The following is a 15,567-nucleotide window of genomic DNA, read 5'->3' as shown; positions in this document are numbered from 1 at the left end:
TTAGGTCAAAAATCCACCTGGTCTCGAGACGTGAGATCTCCCTCCTCACATTGCTACCCCTCCAGTGTGGGGTAAATTTGTCAATGGCTAAAATCCGAGTCCCAGCAGCTTTTTTATGGTGACATTCCAGGTAATGTTTAGGAAAACCCCGACGGATATTACCAAGATGTTCATTCACCCTAGTTTTCATGGCTCGGGTGGTCCTGCCCACGTACTGGTACCCGCACGGGCATTCCAGCATATAGACTACGTTCTCTGTTGTACATGTTATGAACGTGTCTATAGGGTAACTCTTCTGTGTGGCTTTGGAACGAAATGATAGGACCTTTCGTTCTTTTATGGCATTGGCTTTGCAAACCACACATCGCCTACAGGGGAAGAACCCTTTTATCTCAGGAAAAAGGTGAGTGGTCCTAGCAGGAGGGTCCACAATATTTGGTGCCACCCTAAGTCTCAAAGGCGGAGGGCACCTTAAACACCACTGTGGGCCTTTCTCCAACCACAGGAGCCAACACTCTGTCATTTTTCAACACATTCCAATGTCGGTTAAAGATTTTCCTAATATCCCGAAATTGGTGAGTGTATGGGTACATCCTTTATTGTTTGTGTGATCTCTGTCAAGAAACTCCATTTGCAAGACTTTTGTTGGATCTGTGGCTACATTTTCAGCATTTGAATCCTTTTCCTCCACATGGACTCATGGACATTGGTTCACCTCCTTTCCTCTAGTTAATTATTCTACTTAGTGGTGCTGTACCATCTTCACAGTGCATGTTTATGCACTTGTGTGAATGGCTCTGTTGAAAACAATGCAGCTGTGTTCAGATCTGTAATTTAAAAAAAAAAAATGTATGTGTGTTTTTTACAGTCTTGTGAATAAAGCCAAATGAGCCTTTTTACCTGGCAATTTGTATTTCTGTCCATCCATTTTTGAGATTTACCCAGCTATACGACACAGCAGACAGGTGGATGATGGTTTCTTCATTATAATTATATATTATGTAAGGGATAGAGTGTTGACCCATCATTTCAACCTGTTGATTGGACAGTGAGTGATATTGACTTCTGCTCTGGTCTTGATGACATCGGAACTGTAGAGCGTGGGGGTTGAGGAGCTGAGAATTGACCAGAATGAGCAGGTAACCCTTGCAGTGCGGTCACAATCCCACTGCAATGGATACATTTTTATTTTGCCTGAGTTAAGATTTATTGATTACAGCGTTCAACTTTAAGACCTATTTTGTGAAACCTTGCCATCAGTTTTTGTTTCAAAAAAGCTTTATATAAAAAATGCTAAAGAAGAAGCCGGCCTGGATTTACTGCAAGCCAACTAATCTATAATCCTCTCTTTCTGTATATTCAGTGCCTCTCCATGAAAACATGACAAACCCCAAAGAGAAAACGCCAATGTGTTTGGTGAATGAGTTAGCCCGCTTTAATAGGATTCAGCCACAATACAAACTTCTGGATGAAAGAGGACCAGCGCATTCCAAGGTAAAGTTACTGAATCTACCTGTAGATATCACTAATTGAAAACTCTTTTGTAGCTTTAAATTTTCCATTTTCAGTTTGCTCAAGTATGTATATTTCTGTATAATGGCTGATATTGGCACTATGGATGAGCTTGGGTTTGGACCTAGCCCAAGCTCGTCACTAATTGGCACTATCCTGAAAGCTCTTGGGTGTGACTGAAGTTATATGGTTAAGGAAGAAGTGTATTTGCAAAGTAAAATGAGCCACCCTACGAATGCCTCCTGGCCTAAATTAACAAACCACCTTTACCCAAGCTGCTTGCATTTCTTATGGGGATAGCTACAGCCCACCCCAATGTTCACATTTTCTGATTGAAATCTGGTTGAGAGACAGCCCAATAAAGCTCATTGAGGACTCTCGGGCATGGCCAGCAGTGAAGATGATTTTACTCAGGTAATGGAAACATTGATGCAGACCTGAACTGCTCCACAATAAGAAGTAGGCCGCTGTATTGGAAGAGTTGTTTACATCAGGAGGGCTAAGCAGACTATATAAGCTCAAACTTTAAAGCGGTAGAAAACACTGTTTGGTCACTTGTAACGGCAGTTAAGCTTATAATAAAGCATATCTCGCAAAGGTGCACTGTTTTGGAGATATTCACAATTTCTTCAGCTGGTGACCTCACCGGCGCATGGGCACTGCATTCTGAAGTCAATCCAGAGCTTTGTGGCCCGCATGCATGGGAGTGACGTCATTCAGACGGCCGGAGCCCTTGAACCCGGAATGAAGACTGTGTGAAAATTAAAGCCCTGTCAGCGGTGACAGCACGTCCCTGGAGAGATATGTTTTACGTGCAATTCTGCCATAATGTGCTAATAGGCGATACATTTTAGCACTTATGCAATTTACTTGATGGGGACTATTTTTTATGTTTTTTTTTTTAACTTCAGTACCGCTTTAAATCTGCCGGGAGAATATGTGCTGCCAGTGCTGATCTCCTTCTGAAAATTGAAGTTGAATGGCTGTTGATGCTGTTGCTTTCTGAGTCTCCCAGTTAAGTCATAACTTGATTTTAAAATTTGTTTAGTTCAGAAAGTCTTGAAGCCAAAAGAGTAATATAACAGCCAGAAAACTTGCAAATTTCAAAAGGGGTGGTAGTCTAATTCTTTCTCTCAGGTTGCCATGAATGCTCCTTACAGATGGGCAGATATATTGGGTTAATTAAATGGAAGGCATGGTATTTGAAATCTACCGAATAAAACCTCCAAGCATTGTAGTTTCAGAAAACAATTCACTAGCATCTGGGGTTTTCAGAACCTTTGACAACTATGAACAAAGGTGCCAGGCCACTCTCAGGAGCATTATATGACTTGCTGCTAAGTAAGCTGCAGTCCCTATGTTGGTTACTGAATGCTACGCCTCATGCTGAGAATACGTTAATAAAGACCTAGCCAAAGGCACCCATGCCAGCTCCTAGTTTCCTGACAGCTCTGTTAGCTATGGCAATTAAGAATCAGAATTTCTGATCATGTGTTCACAATGACAACAAATCTGTGTTTAAAAGGAATCTAATGTCGGCTGGCTGAACATTTATTGTGCCTCTCAGCTGGCAAACTCCCAGATTTTGAAAAAAAGTTACCACCTAGGATTTTTTCTAATCCATGTTCTGCACCTGGCCTTACTATGGACTGTCTTCATCTGCTTTTGTATGAGGGTCCTGGGTTTTATGGTTGCCTCCTTTTGAAGCAGTCGCTTATGTGCAACACCATTCCAGGCCCCTGCAGCCAGAGATTTTGGCCATGTGGAACAGGAATCTTAACTTGACTGTTTGATTGCTTCATCAGGCAAAGGTGTCGCTGTCCTGCTGAATTCGTTCTCCACTACTGCTGTCCAGGAAGTCCTTTTTCCCACTTTTAGCTAGCAGATCGTCACAACAGGTGCCAGCCCCTTCAGTTGGGGGGAAGTGATGCTTCACCTCAGCTCAAGCTCATTGAACTCAGGAGGAAACCAGGCTTCCCATCATCATCCTGGTACTCAGGGCACTTCGTCTTTCCATCTACCATACCATTGGGCAGCTATTCTCAAGGTTTACCCAATCTGGGTCCAGTTGGACAGTGCCATAGCTGTGGCTTCTATCAGTCACCAAGGTGAAACCAAGAGCTCGTCGGCTGCATTGAAATTGTATTTGGATCTTTGATTGGGCAGAACTCCATGTCCCCGCTTTTTCCACTGTGTATATTTTGGGAATAGTCAACTGACTAGATTCGGGGGGATAGTCTTTTCACACCAGATTTTCCCCAGGTTTGTCAACACTGGGATGCACCCCATATGGATCTCTTCACATCCAGACTCGGGTAATCTGTTAATTCTAGTGACTCCAGACTGACTACACAGGGCCTGGTTCATGAATCTCATTTGGTTAACTGCTGATACACTCCTGGCATCTGCTCTGCCTAGACCTTCTTTCTCCATGTCTGATCTTAAAACTTGCTTTTTAGTTGCTGGCTTTAACTTCATGTCTAGTGAAAGCCAGGTTGAGGGGTAAAGGCTTTTTTCAGGCTGTCATCTCCGCTATGCTTTGGTCTTGAAAGTCCACCTTCCACTTCATGTAACTTTACACCTGGAAGGCTTAGTTCGCCTATTGTGAGTTGCTGGATTTCCTTCCTTGCAAGTTCTCGGTTGCTGGCATTCTGACTTTTCTTCAAAAAGGTGTGGACTGCCTTATGGCCCTGCGTACTGTGAAGGGCCAGGTTTGTACTTTTGGCTATACTTTTCCCAACATCCTTTGGCTTCTCTTTCCCTGGTTCATACCTTCATTTAGTGGGTCACACATGTATTTCCACCTACTTGACCTCCCCTGCCGCCGTCGGACCTGAATTTGGTTTTGTCGACCTTGCAAAAGATTCCTTTTCTCTTGACTCTTCTTACAAAAGTTGCTCATAAGGATGAGGTGGTACTTCAGACTTGGTCGTCCTTTCTTCCAAAAGTCTTGTCAGTCTTCTATTGGGATGATGATATTGTCTTAGCTTTTCTGTGCTCTACCTAACCCTTTTCATCCTAGGAAAGTGGCTCTTAATTATTTAGTTGTGGTTAGGACCATTCAAATATACTTGAACACTTCTGCTCCTATTCTGACTGATTGGTTGTTCGTGTTAGGGATGGCCCTAGGAAGGGCCAGACAGCATGGTCATCCACTATATCCAGGTTGATTCGACCCTGGTTCAGGCTTATACCCTGTCAGGCTGAGAACCTCTTTTTCCAATTGCTGCCCACTTTATCAGCGCGTTGAGCGCATCCTGGGCTTTTGATCATTCTCTTTCATTTGTTCAGGTTTGCAAACTATTTGGTAGTCTGTACACATGTTTACCAAGTTCTACAATATTTATATGGATGTCATTTTCTATCAGAAATTTTGCAGGCAGCAGTTTGAGTCTGTGGGAATGTGGTTCCTTCTTTTTGTTTGTTAATTTTTTAGCCCACTGTTTTTCTCTGGCACTCATTTTGTAGTCAGCTGGTGCATACCGATGCTGCTAAATTTGACTTTGGGATCCAATGACCCCCCGTCATATTACTGAGTTAAAGATCCTGACAAATGACTAAATACACAGATGCTTATATAAATATATATTTATAATCTATACATGTACTTACCCCTGCATTTAAAAAAATTGGTACAATGATGTCTTAATATATACAGAGCTACACTTGTGTCTTTTTCTTCTATGAGTAAGAATATACATAGCTTTTGTATTTAGGCAATATTTGCTTAGCCCAGATTTCAGCTTTACTGTTAGTGATACATTAATAGTGATATCACATGGGGTGGACTCTGCCAGGAGTGCGCTTGCCCAGCAGGGATTCTGTCCGCTGATCTCTACTGAGCAGGCAGATGGCTGGTCTGTATCTGCTTTGCTTATGCAGAGCGGACACAGACACAGCCTGCTCTCCTCTCCTCTGTGGGCAGTCGGATGTAAATGGACTGTTTGTCTTTTTACATCTCCCACTCCATAGAGGACACGGAGGGGCCGGTCGAGTTCGCTGAAGAAAACATTTGGTCCGCATGTGTGAAAGGGGCCATACTCCATTTCAAGCCTTGTTATCTAGTTGATGCTTCTGTCTGATATGTGTGTGTGTGTTGTGGTGATCCAGCTAAGTTTACTCTTTCCAAAAAAAAAAAATATCAGACTTACTTAATGTGTTTATTCTAAGTTTAAGCTGTCTTTTAACTAGTTGTTTTCTCCTTTTCTCTTTCAAGTTATTTACTGTACAGCTGACACTAGGAGATCAGTCATGGGAAGCAGAGAGCACAAGCATTAAGAAAGCGCAACATGCTGCAGCCAGTCTAGCATTGTCGGAAACCAAACTCCCCAAACCTGCCGCGAGGCAGATAAAAAATATTATCAATAACAACCCAGGTAAGCTCGCTGCTACCTTACTCATAATCTTTTTATACTTTTTTACACAATTTAGCAACTTTGATGAATAGTGAATTGCGAAATATATGGTCCGTCTACCCAAAGCTGACATTTCATTTATTATATATGCTGGTTTCTCATCTCTCTCTGGGAACAAGAGCTGTGGAGTCTTCTCACTAGAATCCTCGGCTCTGCTCCTGGTCCTGCTGTTGCATGCTTTATAATGAGAAATCCATTAAGACTTCAAATGGTCACAGCAATTGGGCAAGTCCAGGAGTTCAGATGTAGATATTTTGCGATCTGCATCCCTGAGTAAAAACTGAGTAAAAAAAAAAAAATTGAAAAATCCAAAGGGTAATTTAATTCACCAGCATGCGTCTATATCTGAAATATCAGGTTTAGGTAGACTGAAGTTCACTATAGACTTGTCATGTTTAGGATTAGCTCTTCCTGTAGTGGTTTTATTTGCTATGTTTAAATGGATTTAAATGTGGCAGAGGAAAACATTTTATAACTTGTGTTTTTTACAAAGATATCTTGTATGGCTAATAGTTGCTGCTAATGTGTCTTGATAGTTGGTTCACCCGACACCATGTCACATCTATGTGTAGCCTTTAACATAAGGTGATCTAGAACTAATAGTCTCAGCAGTGCCGACACATGGTAATTGTTTTTATCTGCCGCCACACAGAAGCTGCTGCACGGCGTGGAAATGTATATTCATCAACAAGACTCTCTGCTAAAGGTAAATAGATCCTAGCATTGGCTGAAGGGTAATGTTACTGTGATGGGCTGGATTCTTTAGTTATTAACCAGTGATGTTTAATGTGTTCACTTCACATTTTATGTGGACTGCCAGAACCTTAACAAACATTTGCATTATTGTTAAAATGAACTTATTTCAATTAGGTTTTACAGGGTTTCTTGGTTCCAACTTTGTTGCAATTGTGAGACCATCTAAAAATGCAAACAGTTTCACCTGACAAATGTCGGAGATCACTGGGAGGTATGACAGAAGAGGACAAGTAATAATAGGCCATTGGTATTCAGTAGATGTAGCTGCCTGCCAGGTAAAGAGGACATCATCACAATTGTGAGAATAGAATGTCATCAATCCTGCTATAGGAAATATGTGAGATGAACAAGAAACTATAGTTTCTCTCGGTAGGGTGCAGTACCCTCCACACATCCACTAAATGTATTTTGGATAGTTGGGAACAGATTTTCCCAGATATGCTAGGGGACAAGGAGGACTTACCTGTAGAGAAGTTATTTTTATGTTTTCAATGCAAGAATGGTACTTGGTGGAGTTAATCAGAAGAGCGGACCTACAAGGTTGGGGAGTTTGCCCGGGGCGTCCTGGCCACCTGACCGAACCTTCATCCAGGGTGATTTTCATCACGTATAACCTGCACCTTTTTGGTAAGAGGCCCATCGGTGTGTATACACAGAGTGGGAGTGCGGTGGAGGATTTCTCTCTGTCAGCTGGCCTTTTTTGAAAATAACTGCATAACAGCTGTTATTGTCTGGTAAGGAGTTAAGCCTGAAGGTGGTGGGAGTCACTTAATCACACAGCTGATTTATCACTTAGGAGTTGATTTCCCACATCACAAGTTTTGGTCACTGTCACAGGGTGAAGATTATTCAATATATTGGACTATTTGTGGACTTATTGATCTTCTATCACTTCTTATCACCATTGGAACACTTATCAGTTTTTCACCAGCACATTTATGGACTACATGATTTGAGTTATTTCATTTAGTTGTTCACATGTGTATTGTCAATATTGTTTATAGTGTGTTTACGCTAGGAACCCTAATTTTTGTTTAGCGCACCCAATTTACAACAATTTTATCACTATCAGGTATAGTTTCGGTAGCAGCTTTACTTTATATCAGCGCACCCAATTTTTTCACAATAGTTTAGCATATAATTTCACGTCGACATTCAATAAAGATATCGGACAAAAATTTTGGGGAGTAGTAGGATCTTTTCCTGGTTTAGGCAGGGTTATAACCGTCGCCGTTAACATCTCAGGAGGAAAGTTAGCATTGGTTTTAGCTGCTTCAAATATTCGTAATAAAAATGGGGAAATCGTGGAAAACAGCTTATAGTACTCAGAAGAGTACCCTTTAGGACCAGGAGATTTATTCTGTGGTAATTTTGTGATGGTCTGCTCTATTTTAGAAATCGTAAAGGGTAAATTTAATTGGGACAAATCTGACTGAGACAAGGATGGCAAGGAAACGGATGATAAAAAAATCTGACATAACTGAGTCATTGGGTTGGGGAGTGGATGGATCCGAGCCCAGGTTGTATAAGGATTCGTAATATTCACTAAACGAATTGGCAATGTCCTGTGGATTATAGGCTTTATCACTGGAGCTGGGATTATATAGGAAAAGTATTCTCTGAGTAGAAGATTTGTGTTTAACTCGGGAAGCCAGCAGTTTCCCTGCTTTATTGTCGTAGCGATAAGAGTTCGCTTTCAGTGTGCGGATGGAGTTGTTGTGCTGCGTGAGTAGCAGTGACCGCAACGACTGTCTAGCTTTAAATAATTGACGGGGAAGTAGAGTTCTTATTAACATTTTCTAGAGCTTGTATAGTAGAGAGTAATCCATCTACTTTTGCAGATAGCTGTTTTTTTATGTTTAGCGCTCATTTGGATAAGCAAACCCCGAATATACACTTTATGGGTATTCCACAGTATGAAGGGATCGGCAACCGAGGCAGTGTTGATGGCAAAGTATTTGGTTAGGTACGAATTACGTTTCTGGGTATTCTCAGGCTGAGACATAACATAAACATTATTACGCCATCTATGCGCTCGCTTCTCGGAGCCTATCTCCCCCACACTGATGGAGATCGGAGCATGATCAGACCACGTTATACAATGAATAATAGATTTGGTAATCTTCTGAAGCAAAAATATGTCGACCAAAAATGCATCAATATGTGAATATGAGCAACCAGTTTTTCTTTTTTAATAAATCTGCAACAATGTCAACAATTCTGTGTTTTTCTGTCAGTATGGGGTGCTATGTGTACATTCATGAGGAAGAAGAATGAACTTAAATGATTTTAGCAAATGGCTGCAATATAACAAAGAGTGAAAAATTTAAGGGGGTCTGAATACTTTTCCTACCCACTGTATATGAAATTCAAATATAAATGGTATTCAAATTTGCTGTACAATCGTGCATGCAATTAAAAATGTGAATGAATATAAAAAAATTTAAGTCAGTAAATAGTCCCACTGTGCATTAAAAAACATCCAAGAAATCGCGCCAAAAGTTATTTTGATATAACTTTCTGCATGATTTCTTTAGTCTTTTTTGATGCGCAGTCTGGCTGTTATTTATGAGCTGGAATTATTTTATGCCCATTTACATTTTTATCTGCATGCACAGTTGTGGTTTTGAATATCATTTATATTTACATTTCATATATGTAAACTGACAGTTGATTTATTTTACACAGTGGGATTTAGGTTTATGGATTTTTTGGGGAATTGTGGAATTATTTTAGATCCGTTCAGTCCAGTGTTGTACTATTTAGAGTCTGATACATTTATAGGTTCCCAATTCTGCTTATGCATTTGTTATTTTATTTACTAATTTAGTGTTGTATATTCGGTATACTTATGTTCATTTTGATGTAGAAAAAAATCTCATGAGAATTCGTATTTCAATCTTTTTTTATTCAAGGCAACTTGGATTTACAGAAGTTGTAGTAAGGGTAGATATGCAGAATACGGCTTGACAAGCTCAATTTCCTTCAATATCATTAGGTTACTATGAACAACTGTCCAGTCATGGTGGTTATAAGCACTTCGCTAACAACATACAGTTGTGTTCAAAATTATTCAACCCCCCAATGCTGTAAAGGGTTTAGGGAATTTAGTGTACATTTGTAATTGTATTCAGAATGAAATCCTACAAGGTCTTTTTAAAGAACCATATGCAACTAAAATGACATCAATTGATTTTGTAATACAGTAGTAAATGTTTCTTTGGTGAATTCTTCATTGACACAATTATTCAACCCCTTAAAGACTACCACTCTGAAGAACAGAGGTTCATTGAAGTGTTTTCAATCAGGTATTGAAAACACCTGTGGATGTCAGGGAGCAGCAATAAAGCCTAATGAGCACCAATTAGGCAGCTTTAAAATGACTGTGATACTCAGCTCCTTCTAGCCATTTACTGGTGTGGTTACAAACATGGTGAAGTCAAGAGAATGACAAGAGAAGAGGTGATTACTCTTCACAGGAAGGGCAATGGCTATAAGAAGATTGCAAAGATGTTAAACATACTAAGAGACACCACAGGAAGCATCATTTGCAAATTCAAGGCAAAGGGCACTATTGAAACGCTACCTGGTCGTGGCAGAAAGAAGATGCTGAGTTGGACTGCTGTGCGCTACCTGAAGCGTAGAGTGGAAAAAAGTCCCCGTGTGACTGCTGAGGAACTGAGAAAAGATTTGTCAGATGTGGGTACTGAAGTTTCTGCTCAGACAATACGGCGCACACTGCGTAATGAAGGCCTCCATGCCAGAACTCCCAGGCGCACCCCCTTGCTATCTCCAAAGAATAAGAAGTGTCGACTGCAGTATGCCAAAAGTCATGTGGACAAACCACAGAAGTTTTGGGATAGTGTTCTGCGGACTGATGAAACAAAATTAGAACTGTTTGGGCCCATGGATCAACGCTATGTTTGGAGGAGGAAGAACAAGGCCTATGAAGAAAAGAACACCTTGCCTACTGTGAAGCATGGCGGGGGGTCAATCATGCTTTGGGGCTGTTTTGCTTCTGCAGGTACAGGGAAGCTTTAGCATGTGCAAGGTACCATGAATTCTCTTCAGTACCAGGAGAATTTTGATGACAATGTGATGCAGTCCGTCACAAACCTGAGGCTTGGGAGACGTTGGACCTTTCAACAGGACAATGATCCCAAGCATACCTCCAAGTCCACTAGAGCATGGTTGCAGATTAAAGGCTGGAACATTTTGGAGTGGCCATCACAGTCACCAGACTTAAATCCGATTGAGAACCTCTGGTGGGACTTAAAGAAAGCAGTTGCAGTGCACAAGCCTAAGAATGTGACTGAACTGGAGGCTTTTGCCCATGACGAATGGGCGAAGATACCCGTAGATTGCTGCAAGACACTTGTGTCAAGCTATGCTTCATGTTTAAAAGCTGTTATAACTGTAAAAGGATGTTGTACTAAGTACTAAGATTGAATGTCACTTGGGGGTTGAATAAAACTGATAATGATGTGAGCACAGAAAAGACATTTGTGGTTATTTCATTATAAATGTTATGTTATATTTGTCTGACCTACACGTGCCTCTTTGATTTAATTGTAAGCAGGATGACTGAATGATCAAAATCAATGTCAAACTGGCCAAAACAATCAATTTCAGTGGGGGTTGAATAATTTTGAACACAACTGTATATGCAGCAATCAAAAACAGTTTGCTCTATAATGACAACCTAATTCTTATAGGAGATGTCTAAGCCTTGTAACATATTAAATGCAGCTTGTCAGTGCTGCACAGTAATACAGAAAAAAAGGACTGAGAAAGGTAGTAAGTTAAAGAAAAGGGAATGGTAGTGAAAAGGATAAATTACCAGAACTAGTAGAACGAGTCCACCGACATATATTGAATCCAAAGATTCCACGTATTGTTGATCTTGGTTTATTTTGGAGGATGCATGTAAATTTGTCATCAATCTAATTCAGCTTTTAACGTAGTTGAATGCCACTATCAACTGGTTCCTGCATCTTGCATTTGCAGTTCTTGCTGCCGGGCCCTGTAGGAAATCAATCTTCTGTCATTCTTAGGGATTTCAGTATCCAGATTCTGGAAAACAATGATTTCTGGTGATCTGTAAACAACAAGTTGAATTGAAGACTCTGATCCAGAACCTGGTCACTTTGGGACGCTGCCACCATATATGGAACATGGTCCACAACCTCTGAAACAATCTAAAGATACTTGTGGATGCATTTTCGCTACCCTAGTAGGTACCAAATACCATTGTAAAAGGGTTCAATAATTGGTTTCAAATAGGGATGTGTTGATAGATATTTTGGATAAATCATTAGCTATTACCCACCATTCTGAAAACTGATGTGATGCCAAGATCTCATTCCCAATGATGCATATATAGAAGTTTGTGATTTAGATCTATAAAAAGATTATATATGATGGGAATATGACCCTTGGCGTAGGACAAGCCATATATTTAAGTATTTAAGTTTTGTTTGTTGATCTTATGTAATCTCGATGCGTCAGAGCAATCCAGTTGGAGGTAATAGTAATTTATTTTGATAGTGTTCCAAAGTGTACAAGTCCTTTCCATTCAAAAAATCCCCTATTCCTAGGAAGCCTTTATTTTCCCACCAGTAGAGGAGGAGTTAAAGGGATATGAGGAGAAGAGAGATTTCCCCTAGTTCTCTGTCCCAAATAGCAAACTAATATGATAGTGTAAGGCATAAGATTGGAGGGCAGGAACCTACATTAAAACTTCGATGGATCCAAGGGTACATAATAGGGCTTCTTACAAAACCCTCTGGGGAGAAGGTCCTTTTATCATAGTATCATAGTATAAGATAATTCAGCTATCTGAGCTGCAAGATGTTATTCTAAATGGTTGGGGAACCCAGAGCTCCACCACGTTTCGACATAACTAACGTCAGACTAGTCTTCCGGGGTTTTCTTTGGCTCCAAAAAAAAGTGGATTATTTTATTTGGTCTTCGTAATGTCTCCCTTTTTGGGACTGCTATGGGAAGTGTTCTAAAAAAGTAAAGCAATTTGGGTAGTATGTCCATTTTAACAGAGTAAATTCTTCCAAATCAAGAGGCAAACTGCACCATCTGTCCCAGTCAGCTAAAAGCTGTTTAATAAGAGATGGATAATTTTTGGAGTATAAGGTTTCTATAGATGGGGTCAGAATAATCCCCAAATAGAGAATAGACTTAGTAGCTACAGTTTTATTTTGGTTTAATGATGAGCCTGAAAGTTTTGAAAACCTGTGCAGTAATTGTACCAAGTTGGGTATTATTGTATGCGGAGATGAAATATACATCAGGGCATCATCCGCAAAAAGGGCACATATATGCTGTTGTTGGCTACAGATAAATAACCGTCTCTATGTTTTGGATTGGAGCATATAGCGATGGCAAGGGACTAGTTCATGTGAATTTGGATATTTTTTGTTCTGCTATACATGGATCAGTATTAATCTGTAGTGTAGTAGCCTGTTAAAGATAATCAGTTTACTGATTGAGTGCCACAGTTTGCTTCTTATCTTGCTACCTGTTTGTGCTCTTGTGCTGTGATGTTTTTTAACTTAAACTTTTGATATTTTAATAAAGAATCAACGTTTTCAGTTTAGTGTTCAGCCAAAATATTGTATATATTTGCATCTCAGAGGCTGACACCTCTTTTCTTCGATCACATATGGACATAAGTTTGCTAGCCTGAAGTGGTGTTACTGTTTGTGTGGACTGTATTATCTTGTTCTGTTTAAAAAAAAAACATTTTATTGTAGAATCCATTTTATCCTTTTTTTTTTTTTTTTTTAATGTTGCTTTTCTAACCCAGTTTTTTCCAAGTGGGCTGTGGAATGTTGAGTACAACAAAAGTTATTACAGATGTTGAAGACAGATTCGTTATTTTAATTAGGAAAGGTGTTCAATGTTCCAGTTAAGTCATGACTCATAATAAATCCCCCATTGTTCCTATTAAAAAGTTGACTATCATAAAAAACTAAGTGTAAAAGAAATGTTAGCAATACACTCTATATGTAATATGGAATGCTCATATCACATAGTACCTTGTTGGAACTGGTCTGCAGAATTGTATACAGTAATTGGATACTGGTACGTGATTATTCAAATTTTAAAATGTTTTTTTGCGGTTATCTAGGTGAATGGATCCTGCCGAAGTTTATGGGGATTTCTTTATATTAAATGGTACATAATATACAGTTAGGATTGCATATGACCTCCAAAGCTGTCATGTTTGAATAGCATTAACCAAAAAAATATAAAGTTGTTTAAAGCATATAGTGTTGTGCGCATCGTGTAAGAAGGATGAAGGGAGGCGAGTCCCATAGGCTTAAATGGGAAAGCAATTTGCAGGCATGGCCAGGAAGAGAGTACTTGGGGCATTGGTTGTCAACACAGGAGGCTGCAGACTTTGGACCTCTGACCTAGGTAAGTAGGCTTCCGTGGAGAGGGCGGGTGGGACCAATTCAGGTCAGCATAGAGCGGTAAAAAGTATAAATGTGCTTTGTTTGAAAGTGTTTTATTGCTTATTTTTAAAGCAACGCCTACAGGTCTTGTGCCTTCCTGAGCCTGGAATTGGACAGCAAAAGGAGTTGTGGTGAACCAATTTGTTCTTTACTCCGGTCTCTCCTCTTATTAGCATGCTCCTTGTTATCATGTCAGCACTGCAGCACAGTTGATTGGCTCCTTGTAGGGCTTCTTCCTTTACCAATCTGAGCTCTGCTGTACAGGAACTGTAAAAGGCTAAAACCAAGACAAATTGCTTTCTTTTAAAGTGATTGTAAATCTCATTTTTTTTTCTATTAAAATAACAAACATGTCATACTTACCTCCTCTGTGCAGTTGGGTTAGCCTGGATCCTCCTCTTCTCGGGTCCCTCATTGCTGCTCCTGGCCCCTCCCTTCAATTGAGTGCCTCCACAGCAAGCAGCTTGCTATGGAGGCACCTGAGCCGAGCTGCAGCTCCGTGTATCCATTCCGACACGGAGCTGCTGTTTGGCCCCTCCCCCTCCCTCTCCTGTTTGGCTAACTGAGTTTGATTGACAGCAGCAGGAGCCAATGGGGCCACTGCTGTCTCTGCCAATCAGGAGAGAGAGTCTTGGATGGCTGAGGCATTCGTAGACATCGCTGAACAGAGAGGGACCTCCGGTAAGTATTAGGAGGGCTGAGTGGGGCTGCTACACACAGAAAGTGTTTTATCTTAATGCACAGAATGCATTGTTAAAAAAGCCTTCTGACTTTACAACCACTTTAAGGAATGCATTTGATGTATTAATGCATAGAGAGCCAAATAATGTGCATCTATTATATGTGCTGAATGTTTATAGCTTTTAAACCCTTTAATTGCCATAAATGAAAGAACTATCTCCGTGGTAGCACTGACATCTAGATAGTATTCTAGCTGCTATAGCATCTGGGAGATTGTTTATACTTTTATTCCTGGCTGGTGAATTTCTATTAGACATGCTGCAGAAGATGCTCTGCCCCTCCCCTTGCTATGTGTTCCAACCTTACCTGTCTCTACTGGGTGCCTGAGATCTCCCTTTTTAGTACTACAGTAAAAGAAAAAGGAAAAAAAAATTAATGAAATACACTACCGTTCAAAAGTTTTGGGTCACCCAGACAATTTTATGTTTTCTATGAAAACTCACACTTTTATTCATCAAATAAGTTGCAAAAGGAATAGAAAATATAGTCAAGACATTGACGAGGTTAGAAATAATGATTTCTATTTGAAATAATCATTTTGTCCTTCAAACAGCTTTCATTAAATAATTCTCCATTTGCATCTAAAACAGCCTTGCAGACCTTTGGCATTCTAGCTGTCCATTTGTTGAAGTAATCTGAAGAAATGTCATCCCACGCTTCCTGAAGCACCT

The 15,567-nt window shown here is 40.1% G+C and overlaps 1 protein-coding gene across 4 annotated transcripts in view; it reads left to right on the top strand.

Moving 5' to 3' along the window:
- The window catches only part of STAU2 (staufen double-stranded RNA binding protein 2), a 559,013-nt gene that overhangs the window by 76,963 nt on the left and 466,483 nt on the right, over positions 1 to 15,567 (top strand). For 2 of the 4 annotated variants that reach the window (XM_082259760.1, XM_082259758.1), the window contains exons 3-5: positions 1,364 to 1,494; positions 5,729 to 5,888; positions 6,580 to 6,633. In XM_082259760.1, coding sequence (XP_082115886.1) covers positions 1,364 to 1,494; positions 5,729 to 5,888; positions 6,580 to 6,633 — 345 coding nt within the window. The remainder of the gene's footprint in view (positions 1 to 1,363; positions 1,495 to 5,728; positions 5,889 to 6,579; positions 6,634 to 15,567) is intronic. The other 2 variants (XM_082259761.1, XM_082259759.1) reach the window with 1 other exon arrangement.

Source organism: Pelophylax lessonae (genome assembly GCF_965119305.1).
Source record: "Pelophylax lessonae genome assembly, chromosome: 5".
Taxonomy (NCBI): domain Eukaryota; kingdom Metazoa; phylum Chordata; class Amphibia; order Anura; family Ranidae; genus Pelophylax; species Pelophylax lessonae.
The sequence above is the reverse complement of the archived record's forward strand: the minus strand, read 5'-3'. Positions and strand labels throughout refer to the sequence as shown.